The 24,493-nt window shown below is 40.9% G+C and overlaps 1 protein-coding gene across 8 annotated transcripts in view; it reads left to right on the plus strand.

Annotated features, from left to right (window-relative positions):
• Positions 1 to 24,493, plus strand: part of kdm2bb (lysine (K)-specific demethylase 2Bb) — a 251,822-nt gene that overhangs the window by 3,985 nt on the left and 223,344 nt on the right. For 2 of the 8 annotated variants that reach the window (XM_070887820.1, XM_070887822.1), the window contains exons 1-4: positions 8,902 to 9,040; positions 11,852 to 11,990; positions 12,834 to 12,912; positions 14,970 to 15,016. In XM_070887820.1, the coding sequence (XP_070743921.1) occupies positions 8,981 to 9,040; positions 11,852 to 11,990; positions 12,834 to 12,912; positions 14,970 to 15,016 (325 nt within the window). In that variant the 5' untranslated portion in view covers positions 8,902 to 8,980. Of the gene's footprint in view, positions 1 to 7,644; positions 7,736 to 8,901; positions 9,041 to 9,698; positions 9,819 to 9,886; positions 10,125 to 10,178; positions 10,319 to 11,851; positions 11,991 to 12,833; positions 12,913 to 14,969; positions 15,017 to 24,493 lie in introns of those variants that run through there. The other 6 variants (XM_070887823.1, XM_070887824.1, XM_070887821.1 and 3 more) reach the window with 5 other exon arrangements.

The following is a 24,493-nucleotide window of genomic DNA, read 5'->3' on the forward strand; positions in this document are numbered from 1 at the left end:
CTGGCATAATATGAAATTGGGGCTTTGTCTTTTTAAACTAAACTTTAATTATTTTTAATGTTCATGATCTCTCATTTTCATATTTTTAATGTGCAAAATCTATTAAATACTTCTCAATTTTAATGTAGCAGTTCTCATTTGAAGTGAAACTTTATCAAGTATTTTTAACACATGATTATTCCGAAACTATATTGGCGAATCCACTTGTGTAAAAAAACAAAACCCCTTAATCATCAGATTTTGCCAATTTTCTATTAATTTTTTAAAGTAATTTCCCAGCATTCCATTGGGTCCAAATTCTCTTCACATTTCCTCTAGTAGTTTATTTCACAGTTTCCATTATTTCCCAACAATTATTTTTGTCGTCTCTGCTGGTTTTTTGGCTTATAGTATTAATACTCCTGTGACGCGCCTTGGGATGTTTTACTACGTTAAAGGTGCTATATGAATACAATTTGTTTCTGAAAGAGGAAAATTGTGAAAGGGCAGGAACTGAAGAAAATCAAAAAGAGATCTTAAAAAAAAAAAAATAGGAAAGCGGCAGGATATAACAATATATGGAGATACCAGAAACACTGGAGAATGCCATACTTGATCACATATGGAGATTCAACACTGCATCTCCTCATTTGGTGAGTTAATGATCTCATTGGTTGCATAAAAGACATTAAGACGCACAACATATGAGTCCATAAACGTGCGGAGGCACTGGGCTACAGAAGTGTTGTTGATTAAAATTCTAGGAGGAAATTATGGGCTTTAAAAAAATGTTTTTGTAATCTAATTTTGTGACGCACGTCTTGGCTTCAGATCCCCACACATGCACTCTGAGCTAGAGTGACTCTGGAAACACGCGGTGCTGATTCTTTCCTTGTGGCTAACCCATTAACACGAAGGCTGATTGCATCATGTCGACGACTGCCCCAGTGAAATAAACTAATTCATTGCAGGCTGGGAATCAAACCTGCAACAACAACTACTTGCATTTATATGGCACCTTTAATGCTGTAAAACGTCGCAAGGTGCTTCCAGGGAGTGTTATCAAACAAAATTTGACACCGAACCAAATAAGGAGATATTAGGGCAGAAAGCCAAAAGCTTTGTCAAAGAGGTAGGTTTTAAGGAGCCTCTTGAAGGAGGAAAGAGAGGTCGAGAGTCGGAGCGGTTTAGTGAGGGAATTCCAGCACTTTGGGCCTCAGTAGCTGAAGGCATAGCCGCAATGATGGAGTGATTAAAATCAGGGATGCACAAGAGGCCAGAATTACAGGAGTGCAGGATTGTAGGGCTGGAGGAGGTTACAGAGATAGAGAGGGGTGAGGCTGTAGAGGGATTTGAGAACAAATATGAGAATTTTAAAATTGAGGCGTTGCATAACCAGGAGCCTGTGTAGGTCAGTGAGCATTCGAGGTGATGGGTGAATGGGACTTGGTGCGAGTTAGGAGATGGGCAGCCGAGCTTTGGATGACCTCACATTTATGTAGGGTAGAATGTGGGAGGCCAACCAGGAGTGCATTGGAATAGTCAAGTCTAGAGGTATGTGGTTGGAAGCTCACCTCACGGTCAAATATGACACCAAGGTTGCGAACAGTCTGGTTCAGCCTCAGGCAATTGCCAGGGAGAGGGATTGAGTCGGTAGCTAGGGAACGGAGTTAATTGCACGGACCGAAGACAATGGCTTCGATCTCAGTATATAGTTGGAGGAAATTTCTGCTCGTCCAGTACTGGATGTCGAACAATTTAGAGACTGTGGAGGGGTTGAGAGAGGTGGTGGTGAGATGGAGCTGGGTTTTGTCAGCATACATGTGGAACCTGATGTGTTTTTGAATGATGCTGCCAAGGGGAAGCATGTAAATGAGAAATAGGAGGGGGGCATCGCTAGATGCTTGGGCGACGCCAGAGGTAATGGTGCAGGAAGATAAGCCCTTGCAGGTGATTCTCTGACTACAAGCGGACAGATAAGAATGGAACCAGGCGAGTACTATCCCGTCCAGCTGGTCGACAGAGGAGAGACGTTGGAGGAGGATGGTGTGATCAACCATCCAGTCTTTAGTTTTATGCAATATGACATAGGGTGGTGCCATTATCCACTTGGGAATCAGGGGAAATAAATAACTTGCATTTATATAGCACATTATGGCATCAGCAATACGTCCAAAATGCTTTACAACCAATGAAGTACTTTTGAAGTGCAGTCATTGTTATGTAGGCAAACACTGCAACCAATTTGTGCAGAGCAAGGTCCCACAAATTAATGAATAATCTGTTTTTGGTTGTGGTGTTTGAGGGAGGAATATTCACTGGGACACCAGAACTGTCCTGCTCTTCGAATAGTGTCATGGGATATTTAACACCTACCCAAGCATGTATATGGAGTCTTGTTTTGACATCGCACCTGCAAAATGGCACTTCCAACAGTACAGCACTCCCTCAGTACTGCATTGATGAGTCAGTCTAGATTATGTGTTTAAGTCTCTAGTGAGGCTTGAACTGACAACCTTCTGACTCAGTTAAGAGTGCTACCAACTGTTAATATTAGATTTGTGTTCATTTTTTAAATATAAACGTTGCCGCTTTTTTTTTCCCATGAGTTTCTTAACAAAATTCTCTAAGGCTAATCTGGTTGTTGTGGTCTTACTGTTTGAATTTATAGTTCCAGTTGCACATGCATTTTATCATAACTCCTGATTCAGTACCCAAATTAAAATCAGATTTTCTCTGTCTCAATGCTGTCACTTTTCATGCCTTTAATTCTCTCCTATAAAGTGTCCTTCAAAGATTGATTTCCTTTTAAAAAGAAAGACTTGCATTTATATAGCACCTTTCACGACCACCAGATGTCTCAAAGCGCTTTACAGCCAATTAAGTACTTTTGGAGTGTAGTCACTGTTGTAAAGTGGGTAACATTTAATATCAGGTTGGTTTTTAATTTATCATTTCATTCTAAATTTTACTTCTTGCTCCTAAAAAATAGGGGATGTCACAGTCTTTTCTCTTCCTTCCATCTGCAAAACTGTAAAATCGTATTATTTAAATTGCTGGTTTAGTCTACTTTAGCTTTCACTCAAATATTCTACTCACTACACCTGACAACTGTGGAGATGGAAAATACTCATTGGGGCTTGCTATGTTGGGGCTCTGGATTATGTATTTTTTTTACATGGAGATTAGGTTTTTCGTGTGACCTTAAATTAATACACAAGAATTTCTCCTGATCACATCCATTCTCCCTTGAATATCTATATATTTAAATATTGGGTTTATAATGAGTGGCATGGTTAGAGAGGAGATTCTATAAATAGTGTGTTTTTTATCGGCTCAACAAGATTAAATATTTCACAAAGGCTACCTGAGGTAAGACTAAAAGGTTGTTATTGACAGATTTTATTGTATTAACTTGGTTTTATTCAATGATATATCAATACTGATGCCAATGTAACAACACTGAATAAATATTACCAAATAAACTAGAGGCTGGTACAGTTCTATGTTGGAAATTGGTAGGGCTGCTGATATGAAAATATTTTTTTTTCTGGTATATAATAATACAGAATCCATTTTGCATCATGAGCAGGAGGAACAAGTTTTCAGTTTGTTAAAAAAAAAAATTACATTTCAACTCTCCTGATGGCTCAGCTAAAGCAGTGAGTTGCTGAACCATCCAGAGGGAAAGGTTCCAACTTCGATCTTTGATCTGTGCCAAGTTTGTTGATCTTGGCACTCCTGAGTTAAGAAAGCAAATCATCAGAGGGTTTCTGCTCCTGATTGCTAATAAACTGGAAGTGCCATGTATGGAAGTTGGGTGAGGACGAGACGGGCTCAGCAGTGGAGTTTTTGTATAGCAATGTGATGGAGAAAGAATTACAGGACGGTTGTGCTATACATGAATTTATATTCCAGAGAGGAATATATATAACATTTTATATCTCTTGAATATTTTGCAGTACAGGTACTGTGTTGGTACAGTTGTATCTAAGTTGCAATACATTTCTGGTGATGCTACCATTGTTGATGATGCATCCAGCCTCTGAGCAGTACAGTAAAATCAAAAAGCTCCATAGCAAATGGGGGAAGCAGAATATGACTGAAAATTTACATCATAGCAGAATATACTTGTGTGGCACCAACCGATGTCTTCATATAAACAAATAACTTTCATCCTCTACTGGGAGACATTTTGACGACAGAAATGCAGAAACTTCTGCTTTTTTCAGGGCGCGGAGAAAGTTTCCTTCAACTCCCCTGATGCATTTGTGGCTATGTGCACTACCCAGTTAGTGGTTTGTGTTGAATTAGTTGATCTCAACTAGGGTAAAGCTAGGAATTTAGTTCTTCTATTTTTGTAATAGCCGAAAGAACAATAGGCTCTTGACCCTTTATGGACTTCAGGGTTTCAAACTGATATTTGTCTTACATTCTGAAAACATGCAGTCAATTCCATTCCTTGGCGCAAACCAGGAAACTTGGAGCTTCAAGCCATGAGGTGGCTATTAGAAATTTTGAGTCAGCAGTAGATTTTTATTTGAATTTGTTACTGTTGTAATGTAGGAAACATTGCACCAATTTGCACAAACAAGGTCCCACAAACAGCAATGTGATAATGACCAGATAATCTGTTTTTAGTGATGTTGATTGAGGGATAAATATTGGCCACAACTCCCCTGCTCTTATTTGAATAGTGTTGTGGGATCCTTTACATCCACCTGAGAGGGCAGACGTGACCTCGGTTTACTATCTCATCGAAAAGATGGCACCTCCAACAGTACTGTGCTCCCTCAGTGCTGCACTGAACTGTCAGCCTAGATTTTTATGCTCAAGTCTCTGTAGTGGGACTTGAACCCACAACCTTCTGACTCAGGTGAGAGTGCTACCACTGAGCCAAGGCTGACACTCTAACACAGAAAGTAACAAAGTTTGTCACCTTCTCCATATTGGCAGGCTAAATGCACTCTGTTGACCAGAAGACCCTCTAAAACTGGTCAGTCTTGAACTTGAGCGGATTCTGTCTTTAGGTTTGATTCCTTTGCCATTTAACGTAAAAGGCCTTTTTTACTGGGATGTTTTTGAAGAATTTCCATTATCTCAACCAATCTGGATAGGTGCTTCATGTGAATTCTAATTTTCAAGAAGCGTGTGACGTAGATTTCACCCCTTGAGCTGAATTTAACTTTGCAACATTTTAATATAAAGCACCAAAATCCTTTTATGAACAAATAGTCCGCTTGACCAAAATGTGACATTAGCCTTCTCTAAGTATGGAGAGCCATAATCTGGGCTTGGGATCAGTTGCCCAATATTTTCAAAAGCCATATCTAAAATAAATAAGTGGGAGTCTGTACAAATAGTACAATCATGGTTGGGTATGCAAACTAGCGAGGCATTTCTGACTCCTGTTTCCTGGTGTCATGCAAATATAGCATCAGGTTACTGATGGCATTTTAGCCCTTTCGGCACAACACCTGTTGAGCAGGCCAAGATCCAACTACATGATGCATCTAAGACAATCTAGTTCAGAAATAAATCTCTTGGTGGCCTTTCAAACAAGAGCAAGGGAGTACTCTCAGTGTACTGGCCAACATTTATCCCTCAACCAACATAACTAAAAACAGATTATCTGGTCATTTTATCTCAGTGCTGTTTGTGGGACCTTGCTGTGTGCAAATTGGCTGCCATGTTTGCTTATGTTACAACAGTGACTACACATCAAAAATACTTCTGTGGCTGTGAAACACTTCGGGATGTTCCGAGGATGTGAATCATAGTCATATTGCACAAAAGGAGGCCATTCAGCCCATCGTGCCTGTGCCGGCTCTTTGAAAGAACTATCCAATTAGTCCCACTCCCCTACTTTTTTTTCTTTTTCAAGTATATATCCAATCCCCTTTTGAAATTTACAACTGAACCTGTTTCTGCCACCCTTTCAGGCAGTGCATCCCAGATCATCATAACTCGCTGCGTAAATAAATTTCACCTTATCTCCCCTCTGGTTCTTTTGCTAATTATCTTCTGGTTATGGAAGCAGTTTCTCCTTGTTTACTCTTATCAAAGCCCTTCATAACTTTGAACACTTCTATTAAATATCTCCTTAAGCTTTTCTGCGATAAGGAGAACAATCCCAGCTTTTCTTGACTCCACATAACTAAAGTCATTCATCCCTGGTATCATTCCAGTAGATCACCTTTGTACCCTTTCCAAGGCCTTAACATTCTTCCTAAAGTGTGGTGCCCTGAATTGGACACAGTACTCCAGCTGAGGCCTAACCAGAGATTTATAAATGTTTAACATAACTTCCTTGTTTTTGTTCACCAGAATGATACCCAGACTCCAGGGGTTAAATTACTAGGAAAGATTACACAAACTAGTGTTGTATTCCCTGGAATTTAGAAGGTTAAGAGCTGATCTGATCAAAGTTTTCAAGATATTAAGACGAACAGATAGCGTAGACAGAGAGAAACTATTTCTGCTGGTTGGGGAGTCTATTACTAGGGCATCGTCTAAAAATTAGAGCCAGACCTTTCAGGAGTGAAATTAGGAAACACTTCTACTCACAAAGTGTGGTAGAAGTTTGCAATTCTCTTCCGCAAACGGCAATTGATACTAGATCAATTGTTAATTTTAAATCTGAAATTGCTAGATTTTTGTTAACCAAAGGTATTCAGAGATCTAGGGCAAAGATGGGTATATGGAGTTAGGTCGCAGATCAGCCATGATCTCATTGATTAGCGGAAAAGGCTTGAGGGGCTAAATGGCCTACTCCTGTTCCTGTGTCTCTATTTATAAAGCCAAGGATCCCATATGCTTTTTTAATAGTCTTGTCAACTTGTCCTGAAAGATACTATAAATAAAAGTTTTTTTTTAAAATACTACCAAAATGTTGCCATAGAACTGAAGTTGAGACCTTGGCTAGAGAAGTTTCTCCGTGCATTTCCTGATACCCAGGATGACTCAAAAAACCTGAAAAAGGTGGCAACAATAATTCTGAGGAATTTTATTTGGTTGAAGATGTGTTTCTCAGACGTTCTGTATAAACAATTTATGTCCTATAGCATAAAGATCTGTTATAGGAAAGTGCACTCAAATGTTTGCATTTGACAGTGCAGCTCTTGAAAGAGCCTGTGTGTGCAAGGTTTCCTCCTTTGCCATCCAGAAAAGGTTCCATACTTGAATCTTACAATGCTAAATGGGGGGAAATTAGCTGCAGTGTTGATATAAAATTTGGATGCATGTTTATTTGGATTGAGCTATGTTAAAATGATATATATAGGAGGCAGTGAACACATTTTGTGGTGTCCAGCCATGACATTCAGAAGATGAAATTAATAACAACTTTAGAGTTCACTTAACTTGCACTTAATGCTGCTTGGTAGTATGGTATACTGAACTGTATCATGAACTTGGGAGCTTGTTCTTTAAGGGAGGATAGGTGGGCATATTCTGTTCAACGCTTCCAATGGTACCTCAGTTTAAGGGCAAGAACTTTTGTTTGTGAGTTGTGTAAATCATTGGTCTTTCGAGTTGCAAAAGCTGCAGATGGGGATGATGATGTATATATAGTATGTAGGTGAATTAATTAACTAGATTGGCCATCAAGGGTCATTGGTTGTTCAGACTTAAAACCTACACTGTCTTCACACTTGCTTCATGTAGGGCTGGAGAGGGGGAGAGCTTTCATGTCCAGTCTGTGATGGGAAATAAGTGGTCTTTTATCTTGAAGAAAGATGACAGTCTAGGAATGAAGGTGAGTAGTTTTGTAGGTTGTAAGGTTAAATTGAGGGTTCTATAAATACAGAGGCAAATTAATGTCAGCCATGGCTCAGTTGGTAGCAAGTCCCACTCCAGAGTCTTGAGCACAAAAATTTCGGCTGACACTCCAGTTCAGTACTGAGGGAGTGCTGCATTGTCGGAGGTGCCGTCTTTCGGAAGCCCTCTGCCCTCTCGGGTGGATGTAAAAGATCCCAAAGCACTATTTCGAAGAAGAGCAAGGGCGTTATCCCCGGTGTCCTGGCCAATATGATGCTGATCCCTTTTTAAAAAAAAATGATCTCATTGCTGTTTGTGGGATGTTGCTGTCGCGTTTCCTACATTGAAATTGTGATTACACTATAAAAGCACTTCATTGGCTGTGAAGTGCTTTAGGATGTCCTGAGGTCGTGCAAGACGATATATAAATCCAAGTCTTTATTTTTACTTGCCCATTAAAAGCTTGTCTTTGAAAGATGGCTCTTTTTAATCAGAGTCCATAATCTGGGTTTGAGGTTTGTGATGTTAAAATGGTACTGTTATTCTTGTTCTTTGTTTATCAACAGAAAGATATCTAAAGTGGTCCTAGTACCACAGGTAGCATAAGTTTGAGTCATAAAATGGCTTCTTTTCAGGATTGAGTTTCATCCATCTAGGCCACAGTGGATGGAGTCTCAATGTACGGCAGGAGGGCAGAACAGTTATGTCACTAAAAGTTAATTTCTTGTCAGACAATCAATTAATACTGATATAATTTCTGAAGGAGGCTGTATGTCATCAAGCAGTGTCAGTGAAGATATGGCCCAATCAAGTAGAGGAAACTTGACATGTATGTAGTACGTTGCAGGTCTGACCTCATAATTCACAACACTGAATATCGTGTTTGAATGAAAAAGTTATCTGGTGCCATTCTTGTGAATCTTTTTAGTAATTAATGTAGATCTGCAGAGACCTGGGTGTCTCCAAGTACTTTAAATGTATTTTTATAATATTTTATTTCTGATTTGCTTTTCATGGTAATTTATTCTCTGCTTTTTCAGCCCAAATGATATTTACGTTTTTGTTGCTGGCTATATGAATCCAGCTTCTAATGCACCGTTACTGCCCCCCTAAGCCAGCCACCAGGAGGTGCTAGTTATTACCCAGACACGTATTTCCCTTTCACCTGTGTCGTCACAGCAAGATCCCATATTCTCCATTCAGTCTCATTCGTTAAGGAAGCAACAATTGGGAACTGGATGGAATGAAAAACTATTTTAAAAGTGCCTATTTTTTTGAGAATTGTTCCTTAGTTTCCATAAAGGTAAAATAAAATAATGGCCATATATGAATATTGATTATACAGTTTTATATAATCGAATCCTACAGAACTTTTCCCTTAACAGATACATTTGTATTAGTAAATGGCTTTCATTAAAGTTTTCCAAAGGGTGAATGTATTGGTACTTTAAGACATAATCCAGTAGTTTGACAAAGAAATCGGCTTTGAAGTTGTTATTGGAGGTAAAAAAAAAATTTCTGTATTGCTGTTTTCAACGAAATTTGCGGCCGTAATAAGGCTAAGAAATTCATGAACTACAAATTGTTACGAAATTGAAAATCATTGTGGATTGAGGGCAGCAGACGACGCACATTCTCTGGACCATGACGAATAAATCTGTGTATAGATTTGTTTATTATTACTTAAGAATTTCACCTCGGCGAAGAAAAGTTGAGACTTTAAAAGTCATTTTAGTACGAAACAAACATTTGCTGATAAGTTATTTCGTTGTTTAAAAAAATCAAAAGTTGGGGACTGCATTTTAACAAGTTAATGTAGGATGAACAGGTAACTTAATACTAAGATTTACCATTGACCTTTAACCAGGTATTAGTAATTGACAGTCTCCGGTACTTTTTTTTTCTGCCACACACACACACACACACACACGCGGGTCTGCATTTACTGAAGAATGTGCAACATAGAATTTATTTCCAGAGTGTCATCTGGTTGATTTCTACTGCTTGAACTTGAAATCGAAAGGGTGCCGGCCAGCCAGTTAAGCCTGGTGGGGCTGTGGTGATGCATTTCTTTGAGCACGGTATGCAAGGCGCAGGCTAACATGATCCGGGATCATCTTTCGCTTGGATCATTCCGATCACAGGGAAGTGGTGTAAGCGGCGCTGTGCGTGCGTGCTCCTCTCTCTCGCACAATTCGTGCTCAAACTGCGGGGACACGCAAACCCCCCTAATGCAAATTTAAACAGGGAGGAGGAGGAGAAAATAAGCTTTATTGTAATCACCTGCAAAACGGAGAGGATTTAAAAATTTTTTTTTTTTTGCACGTTCAGCGTGGAAAGCAAATCCTGATTTAAAAAAGATAGAAAAAAGGGGAAAACGACATGACGTAAGGTGTTTTCTGGCTTTGGAAATGTATGACGTCATATGCAATAGAGTCCTATAGAAAAATGGTGTCTTTTTACACGGGCTGTAGAGTGACTGAAAGTTATTTGGATTCACAAAATCCTGGGTGATGCATTGGTGATTTAGAGTAATGCTATCTCAAAAATGGATGTAGAGAAAGAGTCTGGACGAAGATTGGTCTGTAGTTTTTTGTAACGTAACGAGTTTTTATGCCATATTAAAAGAGAGAGCGAGTGAGAGGATCTCTGTGCAGCTACTAGTAGTGATATCGAGGGGAGGGGAGACTCGTCACGGTGTGACTGGAGCTGAAATGGCCTCTTGTTTGTTTTTATTATTTTTTGGGGGGGTGGGGGTGGAAGGGTAGTGACTTCCTGTTTAATTCTGAAGGGTCAGTGTGGTGGGGGGAGCTTTTAAAAAAAATGTTTCTTTCCCCTTCGCTCTCGCTGATATTTTTTTCCGCCCCAGTTACGGTTCCAAGTTGTGAGGGGAAGTGGCCTGAAGTGAGTGGCTCTGATGTGTTTACAATGTCTGCGGGAGGAAGCGCTGCTTCCCGCTGGCCTCTTCCATCTTACAACCAGGCTCGACGGCCTAGTCCCCCAAAAAGCATTTTCACCCCCTGTTTTCTCCCCCACCCCTCACCCCCAAATCTCCGGCCTTCACCTTGCCTCCGAGTGACTTTATGTTTATTTTTAAAAAAACACCCCAGAGACGTACGGAAAAGTCGAATACCGAAGGACTGGATTTGTGCTTTTCAAACTCGTCTCGTATTCGCTCGAATCAGACGCCTAGCGACCAGAGAGCTAGCAAAAAAAATTATCCGTGTTTACAAAACCCTGCCGCCTTAAAAAGAACAGTTTAAAACGAGGACACCGAAACTTCACTTTATCGTTTTATTTTTGTTTTGCATGCAAGCTCACCCCGCCCTAATTTATATGCAATTGCATTCAAATAATTCAAATCTTGCTGTGTGAAACTCGCCTCGAATTGCTTGGACCGGGCGCCCACTTGGTCTAAGATCAGACCGTTAGTGTTTGCAAAAGTATTTGCAGCAATATGAATTCCAGCACCGTTTACATCGTGATTTCATTTTTATATCTGATCACTTCTCGGAGTTGAGCAAATGTCGAGTAATATAACACAGCAGATCTGAAAGGTGCTTCTGCAGGAGCCTAATACAAAGTGTATGCAAAACCACGCTGCTTAAAAAAGACTGGACCACGAGTTGTGAAATTATTCCAACAATTGCAATTTTTGTAATCTTAAAAAGTCGAAAAATGCACATAAACACGATTAAAATGCAAATGTACAAAGAAAGGACCGCGATGGGACGACGTCATTAAAATGCACTATTGCATAAGAGTCGCAAATGTCTTTAAATTGATAAATGAACGTTTGTAAATCTATTATGATAAAGTTACTTCTAATTCATCCTTCAAGGACAGTTAGTATTAATCATGTTATGATGTTTGCATATCAAGTACGTCCTGTTCCTCCATTCAGTGCGTCCGCCCCATTTTCAAATGTAAACTTTAGTCGTGTTGTATAAGCTGATCCTGTTTTCGGAAAAAATATGCACATTCATAAGGTTAAATTTAATGCCTAGCCAATACACAAATACAGTGTTTCATTATAAAATCTAATATTTTAAATGGTTGTAGGTTCAACACTGATGTAGCGTTACATCTAGGTCTGGTTCTGTTCTGTTTATAGCGCACATTTTGTAGAAGGCGGTATGACAATGAGGACCTCTCAGACGATGACATAGCCAGCATGAGGACTTTTGATGTGGAGGAAAAGCTTAGTAGTGACTCATACAGTTCAAGTTACGTGCAATTTATGAAAGGAAAAGGTAAGAATTGGGAGAGAGGTGTTTTTTTAAAAAAAATGTACAGTATAACTCGTCTAGCTTGCGACTGTAGCAGCAGTACTGCAGCTTGCCTGGTCAGTGGACTCTGCCTCAGTCTCGAATTTCCCGCCGTGAAGGCAGACTATGACTTCAGAGTTTGACGAGTATCGTCATTAGCTCACAATCCAACTCTTTTCCTGTTTTGTTTCCTGTTGTGAATAAAATATTTTGCTATGTAATCAATTTCAACCTGATATGTCATCTGAAACAGGAAAGCCATTGAGACGTTAAAAAAATTAAATAAATACGGCTGTATGTGAGAAAGGAGAACCGTAATGTTATGTATGTAGCTGTGTGGGTTGTAAATGCCCATAACCTATCCACAAAATAAAATAACTATATGTAGACCTGCTGATATCGTTCATCTTCTTTTATAATTTGCATGGTGCTATTATCTGAACCGTCTGTATTTGCAGCAATTTTGTCCAACAGGGATTTGGCCAGCGTTACATAGGATGGATATTTTGGGGGCGGGGGAGAGCGAATCAAAGTGACTGCCAATTTTTTTTAAACAAATGGCAGTCAACATAGCCTCAATGGAGAGACATTGTTAAACAGCGGTGTATTTTTGATTCTGCGGATTCATATGAAGCGCTGCATTGATCTCAATAACTCGGTTTAATATATGAAGGCGTAAAATAAGAGTCCTGGGCAAATCCCTGTTCAATCTAACACGATGCCTATACGCAGCGATTGCATCTCTTTTTTTTAGTAAACGTTATATATTGTTGGGATGACTTTTCTCAATTTTCTCCTAAAGTTAAGTTTTACTGTATGTTGCAACAGATTTTACCCTTGAATATGTGCAGAGAGAGACTATCAAGGTCCCCATTATCTTCAGGGACAAAGATGGTCTAGGAATCAAGTAAGTTTTCTAATACGTTTAGATTATATTTATTCAGTACTGTTTATTAACATTTTTTTAAATGCCATCGATATGTTTGTGGTAGGCACGTATCTCCCTTTACTTCATTTGCTATACATTCGTGAACAGAAACGTGACTAAAACGGACCCAATACAGAGCACGTGTGTGGATTTGTGAGACGTTAACAGAATCGGAGAATTCTTCCCCACCCCCACCCCAAATTATATTCTCCCTTATGACGAGAATAAGGGGCAGTAGCTGTTGAAGTCCTGTCACAGTAACAGCTGAAATTATGAATACGGGCCCTTTCTAGAGCAAAATTCGGTTTCCATCATCCACGTTCCAGATTAAATAATTTGATGGGACTCCAGATTACGCCACATTTCTGTCAGCAAATACGCGGCACTAAACCAACCATCGGGATTCTGAAGATAGGCAATTTGAATGTCCAGTTGCGTATCCTACCGAGTTACACTCGTTCAGTACACACACACACACACTGCAGAAACGCATTAACCCTTTGCCCGACCGGCCACACGGAAGAATGCCAAAGGAGATTTAAATACGGGAACTTCTCCGCGCCTCTTTATTTTCACCGGAGCCAGCAATTCTAAAAGTTTAACTACTTTTCAGCATTTGCACTGGAGGAAACTGCACCGAGTACCTAACACCCCCAACGGATACACATGAATGTGGCGCTTTCCCTAATAGGATGAGAACGTGATTTTGGAGAGAAAACAAAACACAGCACGTATTTTCTCACTGGCATCTTCAGATTTATCACACCTAAATCGCGATCCCAGCAGCCTCAATAATCCATGTGATCTGTTTAATCGAGGCCTTGCGGGCATAGTACTGACCACGATTTGTCTTAAGACAGAATGATTGCGCTCGAATCTTTTTTTTGCTTTCTCAGAAATTGAATATCTTACAAATTCCTGGGCAGATGACCATAGTTACATTAGCGAGAGGGTGGGGGGGAGACCAAACTTTAACATGATACGGTTAAATTCGATTTCCGCGATTTTCCAAAATTGGGTTTGGGAAAGATCGTGTCAAATACAGTCTTGCCAAGCGAGCGGTTCGCAAGCATTCTCGCCTGCCTGACGTGGACGCCTTTTAAAGACAGGAGGTAAAACACCCAAGGTGGTCGGAGGTGACACACTAAGCATAGACATTATGCAGCAAAATTTAGTTCCAACCTACCAACCATGGAGTTTTTTTTGATGGGGAAGGTAGCCAACCGATAGAGATAATCGGTCGCTGCCCCATGAAGTTTCCATCGAAAACCAGCACGGTGATCTGCATTCCAAACTTGTATCTTAAAAAAAATAGCTGAAACTCCCAATTAAACCGCAGTTCATTTTCTGTAGGAGGCTAGCACACTTTAAAATAATGGCTGTACTCATTTCTGACGTGTATTTTAAGGATATACATGTTGACGGGAGCGGTTTGCAAAATACTATGACATCAGTTTCTTTTTTTTGCCGCAGTATGGTCCTAATAAATTGGAAAATGACGTTGATACGGGCTTAATAGTTTAATGTACTGTAAATGTTAGTGTTGAAACAAGAAATTATGAGATATGAAGTGAAAGATCGTATTTGATTACACCTTGTAACGATGGACAATTCTGTGAGAGACAAGATTTGCCGTAGTCCCTTACAGATTAATTCAAATTTGAATTCATATATCCATATTAATAGAGCATGAATAGGTCAGCGAATGTATACAGGTAGCTGGGATGGTGCACGGGGTGTCAAATCCCTTGATCGGTTAAACAGCCTTTTGAATCTTTGAAGCCCAGAGTTAAATCTCGGGTCCGAGATGGAAACCTCTGATTGGACAAAGCCAGCGTGCAATGTGAAATGGTAAATGAATACAACTGGGCGGGAAAGACAATCGGGTATGCCTGTTCACACCTAACTGTAATGGCGGAAGTATTGGGAGTACGCTTTTTAAAATTTGATAAATCACGTGTTTTAAAACATAATTGTTTTACATAACTGAAAGAATGTAAGACTAAAGGTTTAATATCTTTGTCTTTTAACCGCAGAACGCCAGATACCGATTTCAGTGTCAGGGATGTAAAACTGTTTGTTGGTAAGTGAAATGCGAAATATATACGGTTGAATTATTTTGTTGCCATGCAACATCTTGGCTCTAAGTGTACACAACTGAATGTAATTTGCCGTCATAAGTGAGGAAGATCAGTTATATTAATTAAAAATACATAAGTGCTATGCCTGTAGGCATTTCACCCCAAGTTTGTGTGTTTGAGCATTGTGCAGAAAGTAAGGCAGTGAAAGACAGCAATTTAATTATTATTGGGAACGTGGTTTTTAAACTATTATCTTTGTACTACGAATGTTTTTGTCTCTGAAGCGTTAAATATTGAACGTTAACTTTGTAATTTCATGTTACAAATGGAGTTTTAGTAATAGCATGGACATTGATCTTCAGCAGTAATAGTATCAGCATCATCTTGTGCATCTGCAATGATTGTTCAGTCACTTAGCAAGTTTTGCATGTTCCTGAAATAGATTGATCTATGTCTTGTACTTTCAGATTATTTATAATGTATATAAATCAGAAGTTATAAATTGCTACTTTAGACTATTTATATTGCTTTTTGTGATCAAGCAGGTTGGTTTTGAGTGTGTATTGGCACAGAACATAGAAACAGGATTAAGCCATTCAGCCCCTCAAGCCTAGCCTGCTTTTCAGTTAGATCATGGCTGATCTATGCATCTACTCCATTTACCTGCCTTTGTTCCATATCCCTTGATACCCTTATCTAATACAAATCTGTCAAACTCAGTCTTGAACATTTCAATTGACCTAGCATCCACAGACTTTCCACTATCCTTTGTGTGAAAAATGGCCCAGCTCTAATTTTAAGACCATGCCTCCTTGTTCTGGATTTTCCCACCAGAGGAAGTAGTTTCTCTGTGTCTACTCTAGCGAAACCCTTAATCGTTTTAAATACTTCTATTAGGTCACCCCGCAACCTACTAAAACTCAAGGGAATACAAGCTAAGTTATTGCAACCTGTCCTCTAATTAAGCCCTGTATCATTCTGGTGAATCTGTACTATAGCCCTTCCAAGGCCAATATATCCTTCCGGAGGTTTGGTGCCCAAAACTGAATGCAGTACTCCAGATGGGGTCTGACCAAGGCTCTGTACAACTGAAGCATTGCTTCCTCACTTTTGTATTTCAACTCCCTTAAAATAAGAGCCAACATACCAATACCTGTTTTGATTACTTTTTGTACCTGTGTGCTGGCTTTTAGAAACTAGCACCATAACTCTGGAGTCAGGTCCTGACCGACTCAAGAATGAGCTGAAGCCAAGGGGTGCAACATTCCCTTATTCCTACTCTTCCCCTCTCCCAGAAGGCCATCTCCATCACGAGGGATTGGCACCATGTGATGTTACAACTACAGTGTGCTATGAAGTTGGGTTTAAAAAGTGGCCGGGCAGTCTATTGTACCTCCTGAGCACTTCATAAACTTACTGCAAACTATTTTTCATATTAAAGTGGATGCTGCTACTAACATTATAAACAGCATCTGGGAGAGTTGAGGTCTACATGTGCATGCAAATACATGGATTGAGCTCTCTTAGTGGGCAGAGTATGATGTGGAGTCCACAATATAACTGCTGGTCTCAAAACAATGGTGCAATATACTGCAGAAATAAGACCACATTATAAAGTGTTCTGATCAGTCTGCATATGAAAAATGGAAAGGTTAGAAGCAAAACTAAAACTGGATTAAAATCTTTTTATAATTTAGTTTAAATGTTTATGCAGTATTGCTGCTTAACTGGCCTGTAAATGTTAATGTGTGAAGATGTAATTTAATTAACAATTTTTATCAATTCAGCTAGATTTGGTTATTTATATTTTTCAACCGTAAAGAAATATTCTTATGCAAGAAGTGGTAGATTTGAAAATTTCTCAAATCAGTTTAATGTTTGTTATACTAGTATTTTATGTTGTTAGGCTTATATAACCAAATACACAGCCAGTACAAACCAAATCATTAGGATACATTGCATTACTAACATAACATAAGAATTAGGAGCAGGAGTAAGCCATGCGACCCCTCGAATTCTCTGTTATTCAATAGGATCATGGCTGATCTTCGACCTCAACTTCACTTTTCTGCCCGATTCCCATATCCTTTGATTCCCCTAGAGTCCAAAAATCTATCTATCTCAGCCTTGAATATACGCAATGACTCAGCATCCACAGCACTTTGGGGTAGAGAATTCCAAAGATTTAAAAACTCTGAATGAAGAAATTCCTCCTCATTGCATTAAATGGCCGGCCCCTTATTCTGAGACTATGCCCCCTATTCCTAGACTCTCCAGCCAGGGAAAACAACCTCTCAGCATCTTCCATGTCAATCCCCCTCAGAATCTTGTATGTTTCAATGAGATCACTTCTCATTCTTCTAAACTCCAGAGAGTATAGGCCCAATCTACCCGATCTGTCCTCATGTGACAATCCTCTCATCCCAGGAATCAATTGTTGTTGCACCACCTCTTGGGCAAGTATATCCTTCCTTGGATAAGGACACCAAAATATGCACAGTACTCCAGGTGTGGTCTCACCAAAGCCCAGTACAATTGTAGCAAGACTTCCTTACTCTTGTACTCCAACCCCCTTGTAATAAAAGCCTAAAAGCCAAAATGCCATTTGCTTTCCTAATTGCTTGATGTACCTGCCTGCTAACTTCCTGTGTTTCCTGTAGTAGGACACCAAAATCTCTCTGAACACCAACATTGAAAAGTTTCTCACCATTTAAAAAATATTCTGTTTTTCTATTCTTCCTACCGAAGTGAATAACCTCATTCACATTATACTCCATCTTCCACCTTATTGTCCACTCACTTAACCTTCTATATTTCCCTTTGGAGCCTCTCTGTATCCTCCTCACAGCTTACTTTCCCACCTAGCTGTATATTATCAGCAAACTTGGATACATTACACTCGGTCCCTTCATCTAAGTCATTAATATAGATTGTAAATAGCTGAGGCCCAAGTGGCTTGGAAAGCTCCATTGCTACAAGATTAAACTTCTATTCAGGGGAACATGATTTGAATTCTAGCCTTGACCTTGATTCAACTTTGGTTATTTACTTATCAGGGAGATTTGTCTGTTCTTTACCAGGCTGTCAGATGTATATGAGCAGGTTTCTACTTTAATGCCAGCTTTGGATGGAGTGCCGTAAATGCACCCACTGATAGTGTCCTTGTTAGTTTGATGGCAAGGGTTTTTTTTAGTCCTGTACATTCCTATGATAGCTATACAATACTCTCAGCCTGTATTATTGTAACTCAAGGAGCATGACATGGTGGCATGAAGGGAGCAGAAAATGGATAAAACATTTAATTGATTGGAAGACCATTTTCTTTTACATAATTGGTGTGATATCCTTGCTTTCAAAATTAGTTTCAATTACTGTTGGTATCAAATAAATTTTCCATATCAGTATCTAAAGGAATTCCATCCCATAAATATAATGTGATTTTTTTTTTTAACATCTTTATAAAGTGAAAACATGTTACAACTGTGCTATACCAAATGCAAAAAAGGTACACGGTACCTGAGTTCTAATTCTAATGCCCTGTTTATAATATTTCTGTATTGCATTCGCTCAAAAACTGCAGTATAATAATGAAGTGAAGTTGCTGAATTGATGGTACATCACATTTAGGCACTGTCAGTAGAGGTAGTTTGTCACTGCTTCAGCTTTGCACTTTGTCAACTTTGCACTGCGTCAGTATAACTGCAGTTTGTACAAAGCAAACTTTCATCATTTTTAGTGCTTCATTAACAGTAGAACTGTAACTGGCAGTTGGATGCATGTGATCAGAGCTCTGTGCATGTATGTAAGCACTCCTTTCTACTTGCCTACTAGGGAACAATGCAGAACCAACAGTATAACTTCACTTTGGTCTAAACAACTGCTAGTTTCAAACTAGTATCCACTATATAAAATTGCTGTAGAATGGCAGTCCTGGCAAATATTAAGATGAGTACACTTTTTTTCCCCCTTAGGATTCTCATCTTTTCTTCCCTCATTTCAGTGACTTTTTGCTGCAGTATAGTTTGATGGGCCAAGTGGTCATTCAGCTAGGCTAGAGGCTATTTACTGGAGAATGGGAGGGCGGTGAACATCATAGCTGAACCTGATTTTATTCTTCTCTGCCATTCACACATATGCACTGGTTAATGGATGACATGAGCGGTTAACCTAGGAGCACTGAGGCCAAATTGTTCTCGGTATGTGGTCAATTTATTGTCCAACCTAGCTGTCCAGAGAAGATTGTGGCAGGTCTTCTTGAACTGCTGTAGTCCATGTGATGATGGCATTAGTTAGGGAATTGCACGATTTTGACTGAATGGCAAATTTGCCCAAGTCAGGATGGTGTGTGATTTAGAGGTGATGGTGCCCCCACGGCGATGCTACTCTTGTCCTTCTTGGTGGTAGAGGACAAGGGCCTGAGAGGTGCTGGTGAAGTGTTTGATGAGTGTATCCTGTAGATCATACATACTCCAGCCAGAGTAGGTCAGAGGTTGAGGCGACGAATATTGAGTTGAGTAGTAATGCCCCAGTACCTAGCTCCCATGAAGCACTAATTCTTTCCCCCCCCCCGCCCCCCCAACCTGTTATAAATCATTTGATCCTCCATGTTTTGTATAGCTTGGATAGGGAATTAAATGGAGCTGGAATCAAATCATACATCCATTCCCATTCCTTAGTAGCGAACATGAGCACTCTTTTAATGCTTGGCACCACCATAGCATCTGTAAAATACTTTTTTAAAAACAGGATTGTGACGACTCCACAGAATTTTTCTTTGTCTCTAGAGAACAGCTTCTTGACTCTCGGCTTCAATATATTCTGGTTTCGCCAGAAGGTCCCATAAATTGCAACCTTCATCCACTAAGCAGGATTTCAAGATGGCAGCTGCTCACATAAGGTGAGACGCTGCTCACATCATCCGCTGTGTATTCAGGTGCCCTTCATGATTGTAATATTCCTCAGTTTAAAGAAAGAATCAATCGTTTATATGTTGTATAACCAGAACATTTGGTGAAGAGTTATGAAATGCAGGATTTATTCCATTTGTTCAGTTGACCCTAACTCCAAGATTTTTTTATACTTGAAAATATTCTTTATTCTACAGTTTCCCCATACATTATTTTGCTAATTCTACCTTTTTTGTTTGGTTCTGGCTTGTTCTGACAACCCAGTAATTTTTATGCATAACTGTTGTCAATACCTGTTTTGTTGCGAAACCTCAGTTAGTGCAGGACACGGCCAATTTTGAAAAAAGTAAAATAAATTAGATGAACCCAGAAGTGGTGATTAGATGATGCTGAGTTGGGATTGTAAAAACTTGGGGCTAGACTTTCGGCACATCATCGCCCATTTAGCGCCCATATAAGCGCTGAGATTCAGGCTGTCGGCCATTTTTGATGAAAAATGGAAACTAGCACCCGATTATAGCCCATTTATCACCGGCGCAACTTTCGGCATACAGGAATGAGTTGCATCGCCCAGCCTATATTTTTAAAAATATATCCTCATGCAAGGCCCAGAATACTGTTTATAATGGATACTAGCACCCGATTATCGCCGAGCGCTACTTTCGGCATTTCGTCCATAATTCGCCCAAATGATCGCTGGCCCAAAAAGACACTCAAGAAAAGCTGCACTCACCTGATGTTAACTTGGCACTACGGGCACCATTTTGTAACTCAGAGGATCTTTAATAAAAGGCTGCTTGAAGTGGTTGGGAGGAGAAGCAATTTGTGAATGACTTTAAGGGCGTTTTTGAATCTTGCCAATCTAATCACAGTGTGGTTAATTTGCAGTTTATATTGTATTTGTTGAGGACAATTTAAGAAGACCGATTAGGGCATTTATGGTGATTTATAATGATGGGGCCTGTAATTTCTCAACCAGTATTGATGACTACCCACATGCTGTAGAATAGAGATGGGAGAAGGTTCATTGAAGAGCATTATGTGCCCAATCAAAGAGGTGACAGACTGCTGAGGAGGAGGAGACGTTACAGCCAACGCAGTTACAAGGATAAGCGTTCGTACCTGGACTTGTCCAATAACATGTGTGTTAGAAGGCTGCGATTCCGAAAGGAGGTCATCAGTGAGATATGCCAGCTAATTAAGGACCACACTGCCAGTTGAGGTTAAGGTTATTGCGGCACTTTCCTTCTATGTATCGGACTCCTTTCAGGCCTCAGCTGGCGACATTTGCGGTATCTCTCAGCACGCCACACATTGCTGCATTCGACAGGTGACTGAAGCCCTTTACGCACGCAGGATGGACTTTATAAACTTCCCTATGATCAGGGAGGCACAGAGTGAGAGGACTTTGGGTTTCTCGCGAATAACAAATTTTCCAAGGTGCAGGGAGCAGTAGACTGTATGCACATCACCCTGCGAGCACCTTTACAGGATGCAGAGGTGTTTCGGAACTGAAAGGGATTCCACTCTTTGAATGTGCAGCTCGTTGTCGACCACAAGCAAATAATCCTGACAGTAAATGCAAATTTTCCAGGGAGCATCCATGATGCACACATCTTGCATGAGAGCACTTTATCTGACCTGTTTAACAGTCAGCCACAAGGTCGCGGTTGGATGCTGGGGGATAAAGGATATGGCCTTGCCAGCTGGCTCGTGAACCCCTTGCCAGAAGCCGAGAAGCACTTCAACAAAAGCCATATAGCCACACGCAATATCGTCGAAAAGCCAATTGGAGTTCTGAAGCAGCGCTTCGGATGCCTGGACCACTCGGGAGACAACCTACAACCTGACCAGGTCGCTGAGTTCATTGTGGTGTGCTGCATGTTGCATAACCTAGCTATCAGGAGAGGACAACAATTGCCAGATGGGACTGCCGGTTCACCTCAGTAGAGAGGGGAGGTGGAAGAAGAGGAGGAAGACGAGGACCTCGAGGAGGACAATCAGCCTGGCGATGAACCCATACCTGCACGCCCCCCACACCACTGGAAAAGCCCCATGGTAGTTACGCAGTTGCAAAACTGTTGTGTCAGCAGCTCATAAATGAACGCTTTGCGTGAAGTTACGTTGGTGACAGTTACAGTTGCATTACATTTCATCCTTTCCTGGCCTGGTCTGGTCATGGTGATTGTTTCCATCCATTTTAGTGATGTTTTACCGTACTTATTAGAAGACACTTCACAACAATTGTAAAGTTCAATAAAAACATTTTAAATAATTTAACAACTTATTTAAAATATTTTTGAACAAACTATAGCCCCCCCCCCCCCCCCCAACAGTGAACAACATTTTGGAAACAACAAAATAACTTGCACCCCCAAACCCCCAACTGTAAACAAAATTTTGGAAACAACAATATAACGAGAATACCCTCCCATATAATGAGAAAACCCTCCCATCCCCAACAGTCAACATTTTTAAAAATAACAATACAAGAATAATAAAGGGACCCCCCCCCCCCCCCACCTGCGGCCACACTTCCCTCCTCTAACTTTGACCCCCTTGGTCCTAACCCCCACTTTCCCACTCAATCCCCGAGTAACGGGACCAAGATGTCTTGCAGCAGAGCACCTCAAAGGCTGCTGCTTGGAGGGGGTCATATCTGTCGTGCTGATTGGTGGTACGGCACCTTGGAGTGCAGTGCTGCATTCTGAAACGATCGCATGCCGCAAGGCATCGACTGCGTCGGTCGTTCAGTCCATTGCCCCAACTATGCCCCATGCCCTCCGTTATTCTGGCAGATAGTGTGGCAATGTTGTCGGTCAACCCACCAATCACCTGGAGGAGCTTTCAACCTATGTCGACGCTCACCCTCGACAGTGACACCATGTCCTTGTTGATATCTGCCCGTCGCAGCGCATGCCTACTTCGCCGACTCAACCTCCGTGGGGTTGGCCTGGGCACTGAATGACTCTGAGTGCTCTGCTGCAAGCCACTTGGCCCCACTACTTCATCTGTTGAGGATGAGGTGGCCACAGGTACCACAGATGATATATCCGGCTCATCCTCCTCCTCCTCCTCGGTATTTTCTTCAGTGGTTAGGCACGACCTGCAATGGTATTGGTGATGCTGCAGGGGCCTCCCTTTGCGCCTGGAGAGTTGGAAATCATAATTGAGGTTAGTAGAAGAGAAGGGGAGACATGAGAATGCTTGCGCTGCACAGGCATATGTATGAGGAGCAACATACTGCAATAAATGTGAAGGAGAGACGTGATTAACATGAGAGTACAGAAGCTGCATGCATAACATTACATCATTCATATATTTAAATGGCATTAAATTACTTTACATTACCACTGGTTTACCGATTACTCACGGGATCTACACCACCACGGTTCGCAGAACGATTATGCCTGCCCACTAAGGCTGCGGCACGCTCCTCCAAGTCAGTTAGAGGGTGCAAGTCAGCAGGCCCTCCTCTGGTCCGCCTCTGCTCCGTCTGATTCTTCGATATCTTCCTCTGTAAACGTGACAAGAGCATGGCAAAAGCTAATTGACTAGGAATTATTACGGAAACAGAACAGATATTGTAATCCACAATTAGTCACCCCACATGCTATTCATTGTTAATGTTAACGTTACATGCTAAAACGGTTTGTATCCGATGGACGCATGGTTATAACCTCAACGTTCAGAGAAAATATTTAATAAGATCGTGTTTAGGAACTAATGCTTGACACCAACCCTCTTGCGTACAATCTCCAGAAAAGGCTCCATCCACGGGCCGTGCCATTCGGTGCCTGAAGGGAGGGAGGCGGTTTATTGGAATCGATGGAGGTCCCCGGGGGCGGGGGCGGGGGCGGGGGGGAGGTGAGGTGTATAAATCAGGACCGCTGGTAAGCTGAGCAATGACAGGACCGTAATGGTTGGGGGCACCGTGTCCCTGAGCTGTACTCGGAGATCTCTGTGTGGCTGGAACTAATATCCCAAAGTGTCCCAGGGCAGACAGTGAGCCAGGGCAGCTTTCCCCAAGTCCAGGCTCGATCACTGTGTGACTGACAGCAGCCGAAGAGACACTCACAGTCTGGGTAAAGCTGACCGGACCCCTCCGTACTCAGTCGTGCCCCATCCACCAACCGAACCAAAAAGGAGACGGTGCCCAAGTTAAAGAGTTGCTCACAGCACACAAGCAGTGATATAATTTAATAATTCACCTAAACTAAAGTGGCAGAAATGCCGAGTGTTTGCGGTCTGTCTGTTTCCAGTCATTCCTTTGGTCACAATTTTTGATCAAAGCCTTTAAATAATAATTAATAATAAGACATCTCAGCAAAATTAGAGTTAAAGGGCGCAGGTTCCGACCCCAGTCCAAATCTTAACAGGGAAGCTAACCAAGATTACCCAGCTTAATTACAATCCGGCAGATTTACATGCTAATTAATGAGTCAGTGCATCATTACAATTTTTAATTTAATATTTATTCTTGTCGATGCGACAAGACTGTTCCAGCGCATGCGGCACTGGTCTGCCTGATGCCTATCGTGGGCCACCGATGAAACGAGGGCGGCGATATCC

Source organism: Pristiophorus japonicus, chromosome 8 (assembly GCF_044704955.1).
Source record: "Pristiophorus japonicus isolate sPriJap1 chromosome 8, sPriJap1.hap1, whole genome shotgun sequence".
NCBI classification, from domain to species: domain Eukaryota; kingdom Metazoa; phylum Chordata; class Chondrichthyes; family Pristiophoridae; genus Pristiophorus; species Pristiophorus japonicus.